General features: G+C 49.1%; 1 protein-coding gene across 1 annotated transcript; it reads left to right on the forward strand.

Moving 5' to 3' along the window:
- Positions 1–503: 503 nt before the first annotated feature.
- On the forward strand, positions 504–9,178 carry LOC120378108 (T-cell ecto-ADP-ribosyltransferase 2-like). The gene is given in 6 exon segments (XM_039497100.1): positions 504–570; positions 3,774–3,861; positions 5,391–5,636; positions 5,638–6,118; positions 7,840–7,872; positions 8,829–9,178. Coding segments are annotated over 5 exon segments (933 nt in total). The 5' UTR covers positions 504–570; positions 3,774–3,795; the 3' UTR covers positions 8,936–9,178.
- Positions 9,179–18,069: the final 8,891 nt, after the last annotated feature.

Consider the following 18,069-nt stretch of genomic DNA (forward strand, 5'->3'; position numbering starts at 1 on the left):
TCCTGATTCACTACATACCAAACAGAGTGTGGAAAAACACCCAGCAACTAAACACCATCCAGGCCAGGGCCTTAAGATGCAGCCCCTACTCCTGGCCAGGAGTATCTGGGCATAGTGCTCTGGTAGGACTCTTTCAGCCACTTGGGACCCCATCCTGGCTTCTGGTTTGAGACACCACTAGCAGGAGTCCTGCAGTTTCTGTGCTACACCCAAGGGCTGGGCTCCCAGGGGTTACGTCTGTTCCTGGAGGTGCTGGCAGAAGGTCTTTTCAGAGAGCACTAAATGGTCCAAAATGACAACTTAGATTTGTGGATAATTCTGCTCTGCTTCGGGATCCAGGCTACAGGGGCGGCTCTAGGTATTTTGCCGCCCCAAGCACGGCAGCAGGCTGCCTCCGGCGGCTTGCCTGAGGGAGGTCCCCGGTCTGCGGACAGTCAGCAGGAAGATTTCTTAGATAAATTCCAGCTGCTTCCTGTGTTATAAACATTGCAGATTAAGTTCTACAACTGCAGCCAGCTCTTGCTCGGGTCAGCAGCCTGCCAGGGACTCAGACACACTTGGGAAAGTCAGGTATTGTAACATCATTCAATTCTTACTCTTCACTCTCCTAATCACAGACACTTCTGCTGCATTTATCTCTAGACAACAGGTTGCACAGTGGTTTAGACAATGATACCAATCTGCCCGCAGTTATATCTGTCCAGTACCTGTGGACCTGAGGGGGAGGGGGGGCCAGTGGACGAGGCAGCTGGCTGGGAGTGAGGAGACCACGGCTTTCATCCCAGCTCTGCCCCTGGCCTGCTCTGTGCAGGGCTGCCCAGAGGGGGGGAAGTGGGGCAATTTGCCCCAGGCCCCGGGCCCCACAGGGGCTCCCACAAGAATCTAGTATTCTATAGTATTGAAACTTTTTTTTATGGAAGGGGCCCCCAAAATTGCTTTGCCCCGGGGCCCCTGAATCCTCCGGGCAGCCCTGGCTGTGTGTGACAATGGGCAAGTTACTTGTATCTCTCTTTCTTCTACCAACCTTTCTATGACTTAGATTGTAAATTTTCTGGGATTGGCACAGCCCCCCCTAAGTACTTCCCCTAACACAACGGGGCCAAAATCTGCATTGGGATCTGCTAGTGATGGTAAGATACCATGCAGACCTGTATATTTGCCAGAGATAAAACTCTTGGATTTTGTTTGCCTGTTTCATTTTTGATATTCCTATATCCTTACTAACATGTGTGAACAACGCTTCTGCCCAGCCAGATGGGGGTTTTAGTACAATGAGAAAAGATAAGGGACAAAGTCAAAGTGTTGCTGGATATGGTGGGAGTTTGATATACAAATACACAACTCCTCTCCCAAGACAAGGTCAAGCAAGCAGTTGGGAGGGGCAAAGGGATTGGGGGAGGTATAAGAAACATTAAAAGCCACAGAAATAGTGACCCTGAACACAGCCTCACTCCCTACCCCTCCCATGGGGTACAAAAAAGGTGGTACAGAAGCCCCCAGACTCACAACCCTCCAAAACAGAAGATAGCCATAGATTGTAAGGGGTGGGACCAGGGGAGTGCACTAGAGGTATAATTAAGCCTGCTAAGAAAGAGGGGAGGGGAGAGGGACAGGAAAACCTTTACTGGTGTACCGAGCTGTGATTGTGCTTGCTTGATTAACCCCAATAAACATCACATTGCCTGCACTTTGGACTCTGGCTTTCTGTCTGCGTGACAAGAACCAAGAGAGTGCGAGGAGAAGCCCTAACAGGATTGCTGGGCCCTTTTGTTACGCAAATTGTAATATCAGAGGGTAGAATCTGGGGGGTGCACAGAATGAAAAGTCCAATATTTTCTGTTGAGTTGATGTTCGAGCTCTATTTTGTTATGAAATTATAAATGTTTTTGGGACAGGGAGGGAAGCTACAGAAATATTTAAACCCCTATGTAGTGAAAACAAAGAATCCACTTATTGTGTCCACACCTACATCATAAAATACATTGATAGCAGTTATTTCCATAGAGTACAAACACCCTTGATTGTTCGTTGTAAAGATCCCTCCTCTATTGACACAACCAACAAGACAATCTGTTGATAACATCAGGCGAGCCTCCCAAGCAGAAACCTGGTCATCTCTCCCTAGAGATTGCCAGGACAGCTGATATCTAACCCTTTGAACCCTACCTAGCTCCTATTTTAACATAAGAACGTAAGAACAGCGAGACTGGGTCAGCCCAAAGGTCCATCTAGCCCAGTATCCTGTCTTCCAACAGTGGCTACTGCCAGGTGCTTCAGAGGGAATGAACAGAGCAGGGAATCATCAAGTCATCCAAATCATAAAGTGATCCAATCATAAAGTGACTTTAGGCACCTAAATCCCCAAATCAGGCCCCTCCAGGATTCACAAGGTCCCTGTTCAGTAGCCCCAAACCCCGTAGGCACAAAACCTCACTCGGCACTTAAATTTTTGCAGTAACCAATTCCGTAGGCTCCTATGTTTCTGCCTCTGAGCATATGCATTGCAACCCCATGTTACCTGGGATCTTAAAACCCAAAGCAGTGACTTAACTGTGTCACTCCAGGCGGTGTCAGGAATAAATCAATGGGAACACAGCGCTTCTGGCTGATGAAAATTTGATACAAACAAGGGGTGCTCTTATCTAAAACTTTATCACTCTAAAACACAAAGCAAAATAAACTCTTCCCTTCCTTATATAGCTGGAGGTATCACTTAAATATTTAAGCTAAACTTATTAACTTTTACTCAGACTCATCTAGGCCTGAGTCCCTCTCCCCCCACTCCCCCCACCCCCAGAAGGGGATCTTAAACTTTTAACTGTGCTTTGAGCACCCACTTGGGGCTCAGAAAATTCATCAGCCCTAATTTGTGTAGGGCTTGCTGGGGCTGGGCACATGGCCATTATTAATCTTGTCAGTAAGTACATATTTCACTGAAGAATGGATGGTTTTCAATAACACAGAAAACAATCCCACCAGGTATTCCCACTGCTGTGGGAATTCTACAGTGGTTCACAGTCATGCTGGAAGGGCATAACATGTGGGGTCCCACAGGGATCAGTTCTGGGCCCAGTTCTATTCATGCGCATGGAGGTAAAGGGACTTGGTGAGTTGTGTGTTGGTCTCCTTGCTGTTTGTCTCCATGTGGCTGGGGTTTGGGTCCTTGACCAGGCCAGGTGACCAAGGTCTGTTTGTTTGTGTCTCAGAGGGTTGTGTGGCTCTGACCATTGGGCCGAGGATCAGCCCTGGTGTTTGACATCTGAGTCGTTGATCACCCTGTTAGCAACGGGGCAGAACTAAGCAGCGAGGCGCAGCGTGTATAAGGTAGTTGCTGAACAAACACTTGACCAGGCACCTGGGTGAGGCACTGAACTATTCAGTTATATCGTTATTTTAGCCCCTTTCTCTAGGATACGATCATCAGACCTGCCTGGGCTCTTGGGTTCTGTGTATTGTGCAGCAGTTTAACGGCACTTTCGAGTAAACACAGCAGCCCTAGTACAGTATTTCCACCCCCCAGAATCCTTTAGGAAGTGAAAGCAGGATTTCCCCACAACTACTCCCCACCCCCAAGCTGAGAGCTGTATTTCAGGGTCAAACTCGCCTCTGTTGTGGCTGGGCTGCTGTCCCTGAGAGAGCAATTCCTGCCTGGGAAATCCCAGTCACTGAATGTGGAACAGTGGATCACAATGAAACAATGGGGAGGATGTTTGGTTTTCATGTGTTCTTTCCCCCCAAATCTCCACTGACGTTCCTGATGGATTCTCCCGCAGCCGCACTGGGGATGTTGGAACCATGGTGAAGTCTCTGCTGATTCCCTTGACATACATCTGCCTTCAAACCTGGCTGGAAATCCCTCAGGTAAACTCTCGAGCTTTGCCAGTGAAGCACTCGGTGTTTTCTCGTGTTTCTGCTCAAGGCTCTGCAGGCAGCCATACTGCCTTAGACCCATAGACACGTAGGGCTGGAAGGGACCTCAGGAGGTCATCTAGCGCAGCCTTGTGCGCTGAGGCAGGAAGGGCCAAGTGCACCGAGACCACCCCAGACAGGTGTTTGCCTAATCAGGGCCCCATGCCACATTTTGCAGTGGCTGGAAGAGGACCCCCAGGCCCTCCTACTAAACTGGATTCCAGTCCAGGGACCCTCTGACCAGCAGCCAAGGTCTGCTCCATCAGACTCCTTGCTGCTGCCTCCCTGGATATCTTCCTACCACAGCCTTTTTCCAGTCCCGGCTCACCCTCCTTTCAGGGCCGGGCTCACAGGGCTCCCTGTGGAATCACCCAACGGGATCCCAAACCAAAAGAACAAAATTAAACCAATTTCTGCCTTGCTCAGGCTTCCTCCTCACCCTGCAGGAGTCTTCCTGTTCCCCTCAGGTTTCTCCGCTCTTTACTGCCAGGAAAGGGACTGCCGAGGTCTTCCCCCCACTCTCCCTGCAGCCCCTCAATCTCCAGTCCAAACGCCCCCTAGGCTTTACCAACACTGCCGCTGGCTTCCTCCTGGCCCAAGGCAACTCACCTCTGCCCCCAGCCTCCCAGGCTGCCTCCTGGCTCCAGGCCTCTGTCTGGCTTCAGCCCAAGAGGGAACATTCCCAACTGGGTCTGATCACCACTTGTACCTAACACCTCTCCAGGTGCCACCCCGCACCCTAAGGGGCTCAGGCTCCTGTTACCCCTGGTTAACTAGTATGGGGTTTATAGAACCCACCACTACGGTGTTGCCGTCCTCCGTGTGCATTTGGGGTTTGGATCCTGGATGGAACCTTCCCATGGGCACCGCCAGCCCTGGAGCATGCAGTGCATGGCTGGCATACGGAGATGGCAACCCACTGACTCCTGCTGAGGTAAATGGGGATGGTTTATAGATATTCCCGTGGGAGTGGATTGGGATCTCAGTCCCTCCTAGCTCCCTCCCATGTCTCTTGTTCCCCTATGTTTTGTCTTCCCTAATAATGTATCTCTTCCTGCCTTTCTTCCTAACCTCCCACTCCCCACCTGCACACAATATATCTATTACGCTAACAAAGTCCCCAGTTAGCTAAAAATGCATCTGTAATGATTACAGGGCTTGCTGGTCCTTGAGTGTGCCGCCCCCTCCCCCCCCGCCAAAAAAATCATGGCGCCAACAGAACATTTGCAAAGCAACACACTGAGGATTCTGCCCAGGGGCGGCTCTAGCCATGTCGCCACCCCAAGCAGGGCTGCACGCCGTGGGGGGCGCTCTGCCGGTCGCCTGTCCCGCAGCTCCGGTGGACCTCCCGCAGGCAGAGACCATCTCCTAGTGTGTTTGTACAGGGCTGAGCACAACGGGGCCCCGATCCTGGGTGTGACCTCTAGGTGCTATTGTAACACAAATGCTAATGTGACCGTATGTTTCCTTTATTCTCCCAGGCAAAACTTCAGGTGAATCTGAGCATGATGGATGATGCTTTTGATGACCAATATCTAAGGTGTGGTGAAAAAATGGATGGAATTGCACGTGATCTGATACAGTCGGAAATGTCTCCCTTTAGCCCGGTGTGGGAAAATGCAACAGAAAAATGGAACAATGTGAAAAAAAACCTTGCTCTCCCCAATGGCTTTAAAGATGAGTATGGAATAGCCATAGTAGCCTATACTGACCACAACCCATACAATGGCAATTCTTCCAACTACATTTAATGATGCTGTGAGTGGGACTAATAGATCTCGAGCTGCTTCCATGGCCAATTTCCAGTTCCAAGCCTTTCATTATTATTTGACAAGAGCTTTGCAGCTCTTATGGGAGAAGTCGGGGGGATGTAATGTGATGTACAATATGACGGTGTACCGAGGGGTTCCTGTCAGTTTTCAGCACAGCGGGGGTAACATCAGATTTGGATACTTTGCCTCTTCATCGATTAATAAAGAAGTGGCTGAGGGATTTAGGACTAAGAGGGCACTAGAGAAGGGCTCACTCTTCATCATCCACACATGCCTCGGCGTGAAGATCCAGAACATGTCACATAATCCTGAGCAAGAAGAAGTGTTAATCCCAGTTTATGAGATATTCAGTGTGTCCCGAGGACAAGAGGAAAACAGCTTTGACCTCCGGAGCACAAACCGGACCTGCAGCCATTTTAACTGCGCATACCTGGGTGGTGAGTACTAGGCTGAACATGAGAAATATTTGTGTGGGGCTATTTACTGTGGAGAGAGCTCGGGCTGGGGTGGGTGGACACTGGGTCCCAAGCGCTCACTGAGGAAAGAAGATGCCTGGACATCATGGTGATGGGAGCACTAGAAAGGCAGGTGAAGGCCCCAAGCTACAGCAAGTCTTCAACACATACACGCCCCGTACAGAGTCCACAAGAGCCCTGGCAGAGCAGCTGTGGCTGCTCAGACACAGCACAGCAAATCCGTAGACTGTGGAAAAGGGAGCAGTGAGGTGGCCTAGTGTGCAGATGGCACATTATTTGGGGCAGTCAGGATTAGGGACGAGAGTGAGGAACTTCAGAGAGATCTAACCAAGTTGGGTGAATGGGCAACTCAACATCAGGTGAAATTCACTGACACACATTCAAGGTAATGCACATTGTGAGGAATAATTTCACTGTGTTGTCAATGAGCTGTATCAACTCAGAAGGAAATCTGGCCAGCATTGTGGAGAGTTCAGTGCAAATCTCAATGAAAATCTCTATTCAATGTGCTGCTAGGTCTAATAAAGCAAATGAAACGTTACCATGCATCGGGAATGATGGGATGGAGAATAATGTGGAGATATTAGAACTAAGGTTAAGATTTAGTCATGGGTTTTTTTTAAGTAAAAGTCATGGACAAGTCACAGGCAACAAACAAAAATTCATGGCCTTGTGACCTGTCCATGACTTGTACTATATACCCCAGACTAAATCTTGGGTGTTCTTGGGGCCTCCAGGGCTCCCGCTGGTGCTTGGGGGAGGGGAGAAGTAGCCCAGGATCGTCAGCACTGCTGCTGGCGGGGGGCGTCCCTGCCGGCCTGGGACCGCTGCTGTGGGGAGAGGGCAGTGTGGCTGCACCGGAGCCTCCCATGCTGCTCAGGTGATCCTGGGCTCGGTTGCACCTACCAGGTTCAGAAGTCATGTGACTTCCATGACCTCCGGGACAGACTCGCAGCCTTAATTATAACCCCATTACATGAATCCATGGGGCACTCTTCCCTGGGATACTCGGTTTGGTTCTGATCACTGGCTCTAAAAGATTTATCGGGGGATGGAGAAAGAGTTCAGAGACAAGGGGTGAAAATGATCAGAGGTCTGGAGAGGTTTCTGTGGGAGAGATTGGGATGGCTGAGCTAAGAGAAAAGACATAAAAGGAAACACGATGGAGATATACGGGGAAATGGCAGTGTGCAATTTACCACTGTCTCATAAAACAAGAATAAACTGAAGACAACATATTTAAACTAGTGAAAGGGTGTATGGCCCTGTTATATAAAATGCAGCGTTAACTTGTGGAACTCATTGACACAACGTTTCCATGACTCCAAGAGCTCAGCAGAATTCAAAAAAAGAATTAGCCATTGATATAGACAGAATCTCCACAGTTGTTACATAGGATAAACTAATTGTTTTAAAAGGGCAATAAACGCTTAGGCCTGAGGACAAAAGGCAGTCACTAACTGCCAGGGTTGGGGAAGAAATTTCCTCTCTGTGTAGGTTATTCCCCTCCTGGGTTTCTTGCAGCTTCTTCTGATACAGCTGGGGCTCACCTCAGTCAGGGACAGGACACCAGGCTAGATCCTGTCCAGCAGTTCCTATGTTTCTTTGGAAATAGTAGAACACAGTTGAAAATTCTACCTGGGCAGATCCCATTTCATTGATCCTCTCTGTTTGTACCATAGGAAAGATGACCCAGACATGTGTTTACAACTCTGGTAAGAAATAAAAGTTTTGTTTTCATTCTTTTGAGAATGACTCGACCTCCGTATTGAAGTGCAGAGCAGAGAGCAACCCCACAAGGCAAACATGTCACATGAAACCAGTTGAGAAATAAGTGGGTTTAACTGTAGGTTGTCTATTTACCTTCGGTGTTCTCAGCTATAAGCTGAACACACATCCCCTAACCCAACACAAGTGTGTCTCCATCTCCCTCCTCTCTAGACACATTATATCCCCAGTGGGGCTACATCCTCTCAAAAGGACCAAACAGGACTATTTTACCAGAGCAGGTCAGAAAAAATCTCAACAAAATGTTTTCTCATTAGAGTTTGACACATTGTCAAATTCCAAACCTTTTGCAGAGCTGGTTTGATTTCGACGCTGTTCTGTCAGAACGCTGCCTGGGTTCTGGCCAGCTCACCCGCCTGGCTCTTGGCAGTTTGGCTGGTGGGCTGCCTAGGAGTCATAGTCCCAGGACTTCCACTGCCCCCAACTCTGGGACAGCCTGCTTGGGGCACTGCCCCAGAGCTGTGCTCCCTTCTCTTATGTGGAGAATTTTGAAATTTGGGGTTTTTTTATTCCACGTCAGAACAAATCAAAATTTTGAACTATCAAAATCCTCCACAAAATGGAATGATCCTTCTTTGCCCAGCTCTAGATTTTCCCTAAATCCAGTTTTTTAAAAAAAGGTGTTACTGGTGTCTGCAGCCAGTGTTTCATAGACTCCTGTCTTTATTATTCATAACTGGTCTGGAATACACTTACGTGGCAGACAACAAGCTCCAAATCAGGGCCTCTGGGACTGGCTTGGGGGCAACGTGCTTACTAGTGATTGGTACCAAAGACAGAAGCAGGTTGAGGGGGAAGAAGCAGCTCTGTCCAGCTTTAAGGATCTCTGTCTGTGTGAAATAATCTCCTATCAATTGTTTGATCGGCTTTTTCCTATTAACAGCTACCAGAGGCGGCATCGCCTTCCCCAGTGAGCTGAGCCCTCCACTGTTTGGAGGATCCGTCATCCTGGTCCACGTTGCTGCTCTGAAGCTGTGTGCTGGTTTCTAATTTGTCCTATTCATGTTGCTGACTTTTTCTCTCTAACACAAATCATGGTGATGGGACTTGCCAGATCCAAAGCCGTCCTGCTATTCTGCCAGCGTTCCAAAGGGAAACCAGGAACATGGAGGGAGTGTCGCTGGTACCTGCTTGGGCAAGCTTTGATTACATTACCAATGAGTAGATCAAAATGGAAGCTCATAGTTCCAGGGCCACCCAGAGGATTCAGGGGGCCTGGGGCAAAGCAGTTTCGGGGGCCCTTTACATAAAAAAAATTGCAATACTATACAATACTATATTCTAGTGGGGACCCCTGCGGGGCCTGGCGCAAATTGCCCCACTTGCTCCCCCGCCACAGGCGGCCCTGGGAAGAATAAACCTTCCACATCCCGGCACAAACCCAGTTTTGAGAAAACTTCTTTACAAGGTGTCACTGGTTCTCAGCATCAGCTAGTGCTAAAAGGCACTAAAGCTCATTAAAAGGGTTGGATAAATATTTTCCGTCAAAACTTTTTCTGAATCGAAAACTAAGGGTTTTTAAAAAGCAGGAAAAAATGACAGACAATGTCTGCTTTCCTTCAAAATGTGTTGTGTTTTTTTTAATTGAAAAGCTGAAATTAGTCTGCCAAAACCTGAATATGGTTTGGGGTTTCAGAAGTGTGTGGCCAAATGTTTGCTGCTTGCTGTGTTTGATTGTTTAAAGAAACAATAAAAAAATTCTGCTTAAAAAAAATCCAAAACTTTTGAACCACCTCAGCTTGTGACCAAACGCCTGAGCCCATCCCTGCAGAGATTTTCCTAGGTTTCTGATACTCTGCTGGCTTCCTTGACTCATATCTGTCTCCATAACTTTGGGTTCATTTAGCTTAGAACATAAGAACAGCCATACTGGGTCAAACCAAAGGTCCATCCAGCCCAGTATCTCTCTACCGACAGTGGCCAATGCCAGGTGCCCCAGAGGGAATGAACCAACCAGGTAATGATCAAGTGATCTCTCTCCTGCCATCCATCTCCACCCTCTGACAAACAGAGGCTAGGGACACCATTCTTACCCATCCTGGCTAATAGCCATTAATAGACTTAACCTCTATGCATTTATCTGTTTCCTAGAGACTAGCTCCATGGGGTCCCTCACAAACTGTAGACGGTTACTGTGGGTTTGTCTTTAGTATAGCTTATGTACATACTCCATGAACTGAGCATTTGAGCTTGTTCCAGAATCTGGGATGAGCCTATGTTGTGGAAACTGAAATGCTCAAAATAGCACATGCCTGTGAATGGACACAGGGTGCTAAAATTAAATTACCCCAGGGGTTCTCAAACTGGAGGTCAGGACCCCTCAGGGGGTCACAAGGTTATTACTGGGGGTCATAGAATCATAGAATCTCAGGGTTGGAAGGGACCTCAGGAGGTCATCTAGTCCAACCCCCTGATCAAAGCAGGACCAAACCCAACTAAATCATCCCAGCCAGGGCTTTGTCAAGCCTGACCTTAAAAACCTCTAAGGAAGGAGATTCCACTACCTCCCTAGGTAACCCATTCCAGTTCTTCACCACCCTACTAGTGAAAAAGTTTTTCCTAATATCCAACCTAAACCTCCCCCTCTGCAACTTGAGACCATTACTCCTTGTTCTGTCATCTGCTACCACTGAGAACAGTCTAGATCCATCCTCTTTGGAACCCCCTTTCAGGTAGTTGAAAGCAGCTATCAAATCCCCCCTCATTCTTCTCTTCTGCAGACTAAACAATCCCAGTTCCCTCAGCCTCTCCTCATAAGTCATGTGCTCCAGCCCCTAATCATTTTGTTGCCCTCCACTGGACTCTCTCCAATTTATCCACATCCTTCTTGTAGTGTGGGGCCCAAAACTGGACACAGTACTCCAAATGAGGCCTCACCAGTGCTGAGTGGAATGATCACATCCCTCGATCTGCTGGAAATGCCCCTATTTATACAACCCAAAATGCCATTAGCCTTCTTGGCAACAAGGGCACACTGTTGACTCATATTCAGCTGGTCCTTTTCTGCAGAACTGCTGCCCAGCCATTCGGTCCCTAGTCTGTAGCAGTGCATGGGATTCTTCCGTCCTAAGTGCAGGACTCTGCACTTGTCCTTGTTGAACCTCATCATATTTCTTTTGGCCCAATCCTCTAATTTGTCTAGGTCCCTCTGTATCCTATCCCTACCCTCCAGCGTATCAACCACTCCTCCCAGTTTAGTGTCATCTGCAAACTTGCTAAGGGTGCAGTCCACACCATCCTCCAGATCGTTAATGAAGATATTGAACAAAACCAGCCCCAGCACTGACCCTTGGGGCACACCACTTGATACCGGCTGCCAACTAGACATGGAACCATTGATCACTACCCATTGAGCCTGACCGTCTAGCCAGTTTTCTATCCACCTTACCGTCCATTCATCCAGCCCAGACTTCTTTAACTTGCTGGTCACAAGCTGTCAGCCTCCACCTCAAACCCCGCTTTGCCTCCAGCATTTATAATAGTGTTAAATATATTAAAAAGTGTTTTCAATTTATAAGGGGGGGGGTCGCACTCAGAGGTTTGCTATGTGAAAGGGGTCACCAGTATAAAAGTTTGAGAACCACTGAATTAACCCCTCTGGAGCCTCAGGGAATGCAGGGAGGGGGGTCTCCCTTGGTAGAGTTGGGAAGGAGGTAGGTGGTGTAGGATATTGCTCTTCTCATGTGATCCCTCCCCCAGCGGCTAATTTGAAATGAAGCTCCCCTCCCCTGACATGAATCTCCCTATGGCACTGAAATTACATGTAGACTATAATTTGGCATTTGAAAAGTGAAAGGGACGGTAGCCCTAATGGAAAAGCTAACAGCTTGGCTCTTCTGCAAGCCTCAAACTGCTGAATGAGCTTTAGGGTAGGGAAGGCTGTGCCTCCCAAACAGCCGGGCTCTGCCCCCTATTCGACCCCCACCCACTTCCTGCCCCCCGACTGCCCACCCCCTTCAGAATCCCTGATCCATCCTGCTCCTTGCCCCCTCACGTCCCCCAGAGACCCCACCCCCAACCACCACCCCGGGACCCCACCCCTGCTCCCTGTCCCCTGACTGCCCCGACCCCCTGCTGAGTCCTGACAGACCCCTGGAATGCCCACAATCAACCCCCATTCCCGTCCCTGACCGCCCCAACCTCTTCCCCCTCCCTATCGCCAGGACTTCCTGCCCCTTAGCCAACCCCCCCAGCCTTGGCCTCTTACCCCCAGCTCCCCCCTCACCCGGAGCCTCAGCCCATCCAGCAGCGTCCCTCGACAGCTGCAGCGTGGCACCCGCGGGGCCCCTGAGCTCCGCCCTGCTCAGAGCCGCGTGGTCAGGGGGTGGGGCTGCGAGCTCCAGGCTGAGCAGAGCCACGCTGCAGCTGTCCGGGACGCTGCTGGCTGCGCTGAGCCTCCAGAAGATGGGTGGAGGCAGGGTCGGGCCAGGGTCGGGGAGGGAGCCTCAGCCATTCTCGTGGGGGCCCCTGCAGAGCTCGGGGCCTAAGGCAAATTGCCCCACTTGTCCCCCCCTTCTGGGCGGCCCTGCATAGTTCTGTTCCAGGTGGGATTTGTTTTACAATGGTAGCGCTATAAAGCGCTATAAATGGTTGCGGATGACACCAAGTTGGGAGGTATTGCCAATTCGGAAAAGGATCGGGATATCCTCCAGGGAGATTTGGATGACCTTGTAAACTGGAGTATTAGTAACAGGATGAAATTCAATAGTGAGAAGTGTAAGGTTATGCATTTAGGGATGACTAACAAGAATTTTAGTTATAAGCTGGGGACGCACCAGTTGGAAGTAACGGAGGAGGAGAAGGACCTAGAAGTCCTGGTTGATCGTAGGATGACTATGAGTAGGCAATGTGATGTGGCCGTTAAAAAAGCTAATGCGGTCTTGGGTTGCATTAGGCGAGGTATTTCTAGTAGGGATAAGGAGGTGCTAGTCCCGTTATATAAGGCGTTGGTGAGACCTCATTTGGAGTATTGTGTGCAGTTTTGGTCTCCCATGTTTAAGAAGGATGAATTCAAACTGGAACGGGTACAAAGAAGGGCCACTAGAATGATCCGAGGAATGGAAGGCCTGTCGTATGAAAGGAGACTTGAGGAGCTCGGTTTGTTTTCCTTAACCAAAAGAAGGATAAGAGGAGATATGATTGCACTCTTTAAATATATCAGAGGGATAAATACCAGGAAAGGAGAGGAATTATTTCAGCTCAGTGCTAATGTGGACACGAGGACAAACGGATATAAATTGTCAGTCAGGAAATTCAGGCTTGAAATTAGATGAAGGTTTCTAACCATCAGGGGAGTGCAATACTGGAACAGCCTACCGAGGAAACAGTGGACCTCCATGACTTTAAGATTAAGCTAGATAAGTTTATGGAGGAGATGGTATGATAGGATAACGGGCTTAGTCAATAGGTCAATTAAGTGCCACACTGGTAAATAGTACAAGGGGTCAATGATATGATATAACCTTTTTCCAGAGGGTATGGCTGGAGAGTCTTGCCCGCATGCTCGGGGTTCAGCTGACCGCCATATTTGGGGTCGGGAAGGAATTTTCCTCCAGGGAAGATTGGCAGTGGCCCTGGAGGTTTTTCGCCTTCCTCCGAAGCATGGGGCAGGGTGTGGCCTGCATCTAGCAGGAGGTCAGACTAGATGATCATAATGGTCCCTTCTGATCTTGAATTCTATGATTCTATGAAGTGGTGCCTGTTATATAACTAATTACTTGTGTTCCTGCCATGCCAGCACTTTGTACCGACTTTTGATGACTTCAGTACAAGACTAAGAAATGACCTAAGTCAAAATATTTTCACTAATACAATAGATGGCTTTAATCTGGGTCTCGGCCAGGTGAATCTGTAACAGGACAGTTTGTGGGGTCCCATGTCTATATCTGTCACTTTTATATCAGATTTGCTCAGAAGATGATATTTTTAACTGGTGAAACCAAAGGTCCAATTCTGGGCTAGTTTACCCACCTGCCTGCCCACTGACTGTTCTGGGATTGCGTGGGGTCTAATCAGTAATGGCATAAATAGGCCTGACCACTACCATGGCAGCTGACATATTCCAGCAAGGGGCAGGGCGTGTGCGCTCAGCTTCATGGCCTTATGGTGCCAGCCCAGCCCTTCCTCAGCTGGGCTCCACTCTCAGTTAACTCAGGTCCTGCCTCTCGCAGGGGAGGCCAGGTAACATAACTGGCCTCTCAGGGCCTCTCAGGGCTGGGGGCACAGGCCATCGGCGTCTCACCTGCCCAGAGACCAGAGCTGCAGGGCAAGAAGCGCAATCACCCCCTGGGAATGTCACAGCCCCTCCTCCCACACCAGGCACTGCACTCTGCAGGGTCCATGTGGTTTGTGCCCATCCAGCTGCTGTGTGGGGATGTGCCCCTGAGCTGGGTCCCAGGCCCAGCTGTGCAGTGCCCGGAGCAGCTCCCTGCCAGGTCTCTGCTGCCCTCGGTTTGCCCCAGACCACTGCCCTGGGCAAGGGGGCTCCCACTCGCCATTCTGGCCCATCCAGTAATAGACTTTTAGGGTCACCACTTTGTTGTGGGTTTAAAATTAGCATTTTGAAATAAGAAAAAGAATGCAATGATTGTTTTCTCCTGCATTGCAACTTGTTCAAATGTTCTGTGTAAATCAATCCTGTTTTGTGTGCCAATGAGGAATGTGTGTGTTAGAAGATAAGTGTGAAGGCCACCGCTGGGCCAGTTGTTCTAGGGAGCAATCAAGGACATGCCCCTAATGAAATGTCAGAGGGGGGCAGATTGACGACTCTAAGGATGAGACAGGCACCTATCAATGGACACAAGAGAGCTGTGATCGAAACCAGCCTGGGTAACTCCCTGAGAGACGGATGAAAGAACACGATCAAGAACGAGGACAATTTAAGAAAACAAGCACTCGTCAAACGGCGATTGATTACAGCATGACAGTGCAAAACTCATTGGTCCCAATGATGGAAAATCACTATATAAACAGGGTGCCTTGCCATGAAATTTTGGGTTCGTCCTGCCAAGACTTCCCTGGAGCATCGTGTCACGACCGACGGAACCCGGCTCCTCCCTACCCGTGATCAACCTACCTGGCCACTAGATTGATCCGGATTCTGGACTGGTAACTATAACATCGACTGGTGTGTGACTGTGTGTGTGTGTGTGGTGTGATTGAATGCATATGCTAATTGTTGTATCGCCAATAAACGCGGCGTATTGCCGTTTCCCTTGAAAAAGATCCCGTGTGCTTCTTATAAGCCTAACAAGAGCAGCTGCCGGATCCCTTCCCCTGCTGGGAAGTGGGGCTGGGGAGAGATGCTGACATGAGGAGGGGGCCATCCAGGGAGCGATGGGAATGAGTTTCCCTTAAGGTGATGGGGGGGAAGTTTTCATCTGCTTTGCCTGCCCCTTTGCCTCCAGATCCACTTAAGGGCTGGGAGCCGCACTCCAGGGAGCTCAGGCTTGGGTTTTCCCAGTCCCCCCTCCCCGAAATTCAGGGTGTTTAATTGCCCCAGAGGGGAGCGGGGCAGATTCTGGGGAAGGGGAGGTGGGGCTGGACCTGGGCAGTGGGAATTTCAGCTCCAGGAGGCCATGCTCAAATAGACGTTCCTTGTGCCTGGCTGGATTGAAATTTACCAATCCCACAAACCCTTATTAATAAGGCAAAGCTCCCCTAGGCAGCCGCAGCATGTCGTCACTCCCAGGGTGCCTGACCGGAGGCAGATTGCCAGAAATCCAGCTGGGTTCCCTCAGACTGCAGCCGAACGCCTGGGATGGGGGTGGGGTTATTCCACACCCCAGACAGGAGTGTGGTGCTCTGCAAAGGGATGAACATTTGACCCAAAGAGGAAGCCGGGGGCCTCCCAAGGAGGAGGGTTGGTCCGAACTGAACTGGGTGTAATGCCTCATGTTGGAGCTGCACTGCAGGGAAATGCCCAGGCCCTTCTTCCACATGTTGCTACCCGGGTTCATCCAGTGTGTGGTGCTCACCGAGGCCCTGGGGCGTGAGGAGCAGAGGCAGCTAGGACATGGTCCAGGTGCTAGGATGAAAGCTCACAGACTCTGTGACTGGGGTGCTGGAGCCTGTGGAATTCTTCCTACACCTGGAGACTGCGGTTCTGGCAGGGCCAGTTGTAGGGAGCACAATATACCAGGTCTGGTCTCAACAACTGCTTTCTTCATTGCCATATAAAATGCTACCCCAAGGGACCAGGCAAAACTCCCACCCCAGAGTACATGTTATGGGACTATCCTAAAATAACTACCCTGAACTCCCAGGATACAACATCCTTCCCCATAAAAGTTCAGCAAAAGTTCCTTGATAGGAAAATGAACAGCTCAGTATAGTGACTGGAACTCCAATTAGAGGTGCAGGGCAGATGACCCGACCTTGTGTGCAAAGAAAGGGAAAAGGGGATTATTATGCCCTAGGTCACTCCGCCACACTCCATCTACAGACTCAGGCAGATGGAGGGGGGAGGTGTTTGTGGTTTTTTGTGGAGTGGCAGCAGACTGGAGTAGTTCCCAGCATAGCCAGGAAAGGCAGAAATTACACAGGCGTCCCCATGCTAAGAGATTGAGGGTGTGATAGTGCTGGCCATGGGAGCCAGCTGAGGTCACTCAATTAGGGTGAACTGCAAACAAAATGGGGCAGACAAACCCAAACGCTGGTGGATATTCCAATACTTCGATTTACCAAGCCAGCACAAAGCAGCTTCTATATTACCATACAGGTTACTCAGAAGTCCAAACAACGCAGTTCCCTTAAAGTGCCCAGCCTCCGGCCTCCATCCAGACACACCTGTCAGATATGATGATGATTAGTGAAAATCTTATCTCATCATATAAAACAAAAGGTTCTTCTAATCCCAAAGGACCAGCCACATACTCAAGTTCAATTATAACTTAGATCTGACCCAAAATACACGCTTATAGTCAATTCTTATTAACTAAACTAAATTTTATTAAAAAAGAAAAGAGAGTGAGTGTAAGTTAAAAGATCAATATACAGACAGACTTGAATTCAATTCTTGAGGTTCAGATACACAGCAGAGATGAGCTTGTAGTTGCCAAAAGTCCTTTTAGAAATAGTCCATAGGTTATAGTCCAATGTCCATATTCAGGGTGACTCCAGTCAGTGACTGGGGATCTCAATCCTTATGGCTTAAGGTTTCTCCCTCTTGAAACCCAAAGCAGATCTGAGATGAACCAGGATCATGTCCCAGGGTTCTTATACATTTCCAGCAGCCTTTTGGCCTGAGAAAACAATAGGCTTAACTCTCCTTCTCCCAAACATCCTGGCAATTAGCACAGGGTAATTTAACCATTAAACAGTTCAGATACAGGTTACCACAACCTTCAGAGAGACACATAGACAATAATACTATTTCACTCAAGTGTCTTCCTAAACGTTAATATTCCTTTTTTGATCTTTGAATCAAAGCTATAGCAATAGACAAGACTTGTTTGCTTACATCACAAGACCTGAGCAAACATCTCCCCTTCTACCTCTAACAATGCAGACTTGCATTTCAAAGCTCTAGTCATTTACAGATCTTCCTAACCAGTTTCTGAAGTTCGGTCCTTCGTCAGGTCAGTCTGTGAGGTAATTAACTCTTTCTGGCCCTGTCATCCTTCAGTGAGATATTAGATCAGACTCATAACGTCACAGAGGGTCCCTCGAGAAGTCCTACATCCACCTTGTTCTTATGGATCCACCTCCTTTTCATCCCTCCTAACCTTTCCTTCACACCTTCTTTCATGCTGCCCAGTCCCTCCTCTTCACACACCCCTATTCATGAAGGCTACTTACTGCTGAGAGATGAGCGGTCTCCACACCTTTGCCTGGAAGCAGTTATCCCCAGTACAGTACCTGTCGGGGTCATTGTAGGCTCTACAGGCCAAAGAGCTTTTCCTTCTACATGTGTCGTGAAGTGGCACGTATATTTACAACACAATACATGGAGTCAGCTGCTTCACTTCTCTCCATCCACGTGACAAGGCACCACCTCCCACACCCCACACTCCCTCCCACACCCCAACCCCCTCCCCAGCCCTACATTCATGGTCCTGCATACAATTTACCCACCCAGATGTGGCCCTCAGGCCAAAAATTTTGTCCACCCCTAGTGTAGACAT

The sequence above is a fragment of the Mauremys reevesii genome, linkage group 1, assembly GCF_016161935.1.
Source record: "Mauremys reevesii isolate NIE-2019 linkage group 1, ASM1616193v1, whole genome shotgun sequence".
Classification (NCBI taxonomy): Eukaryota; Metazoa; Chordata; order Testudines; family Geoemydidae; genus Mauremys; species Mauremys reevesii.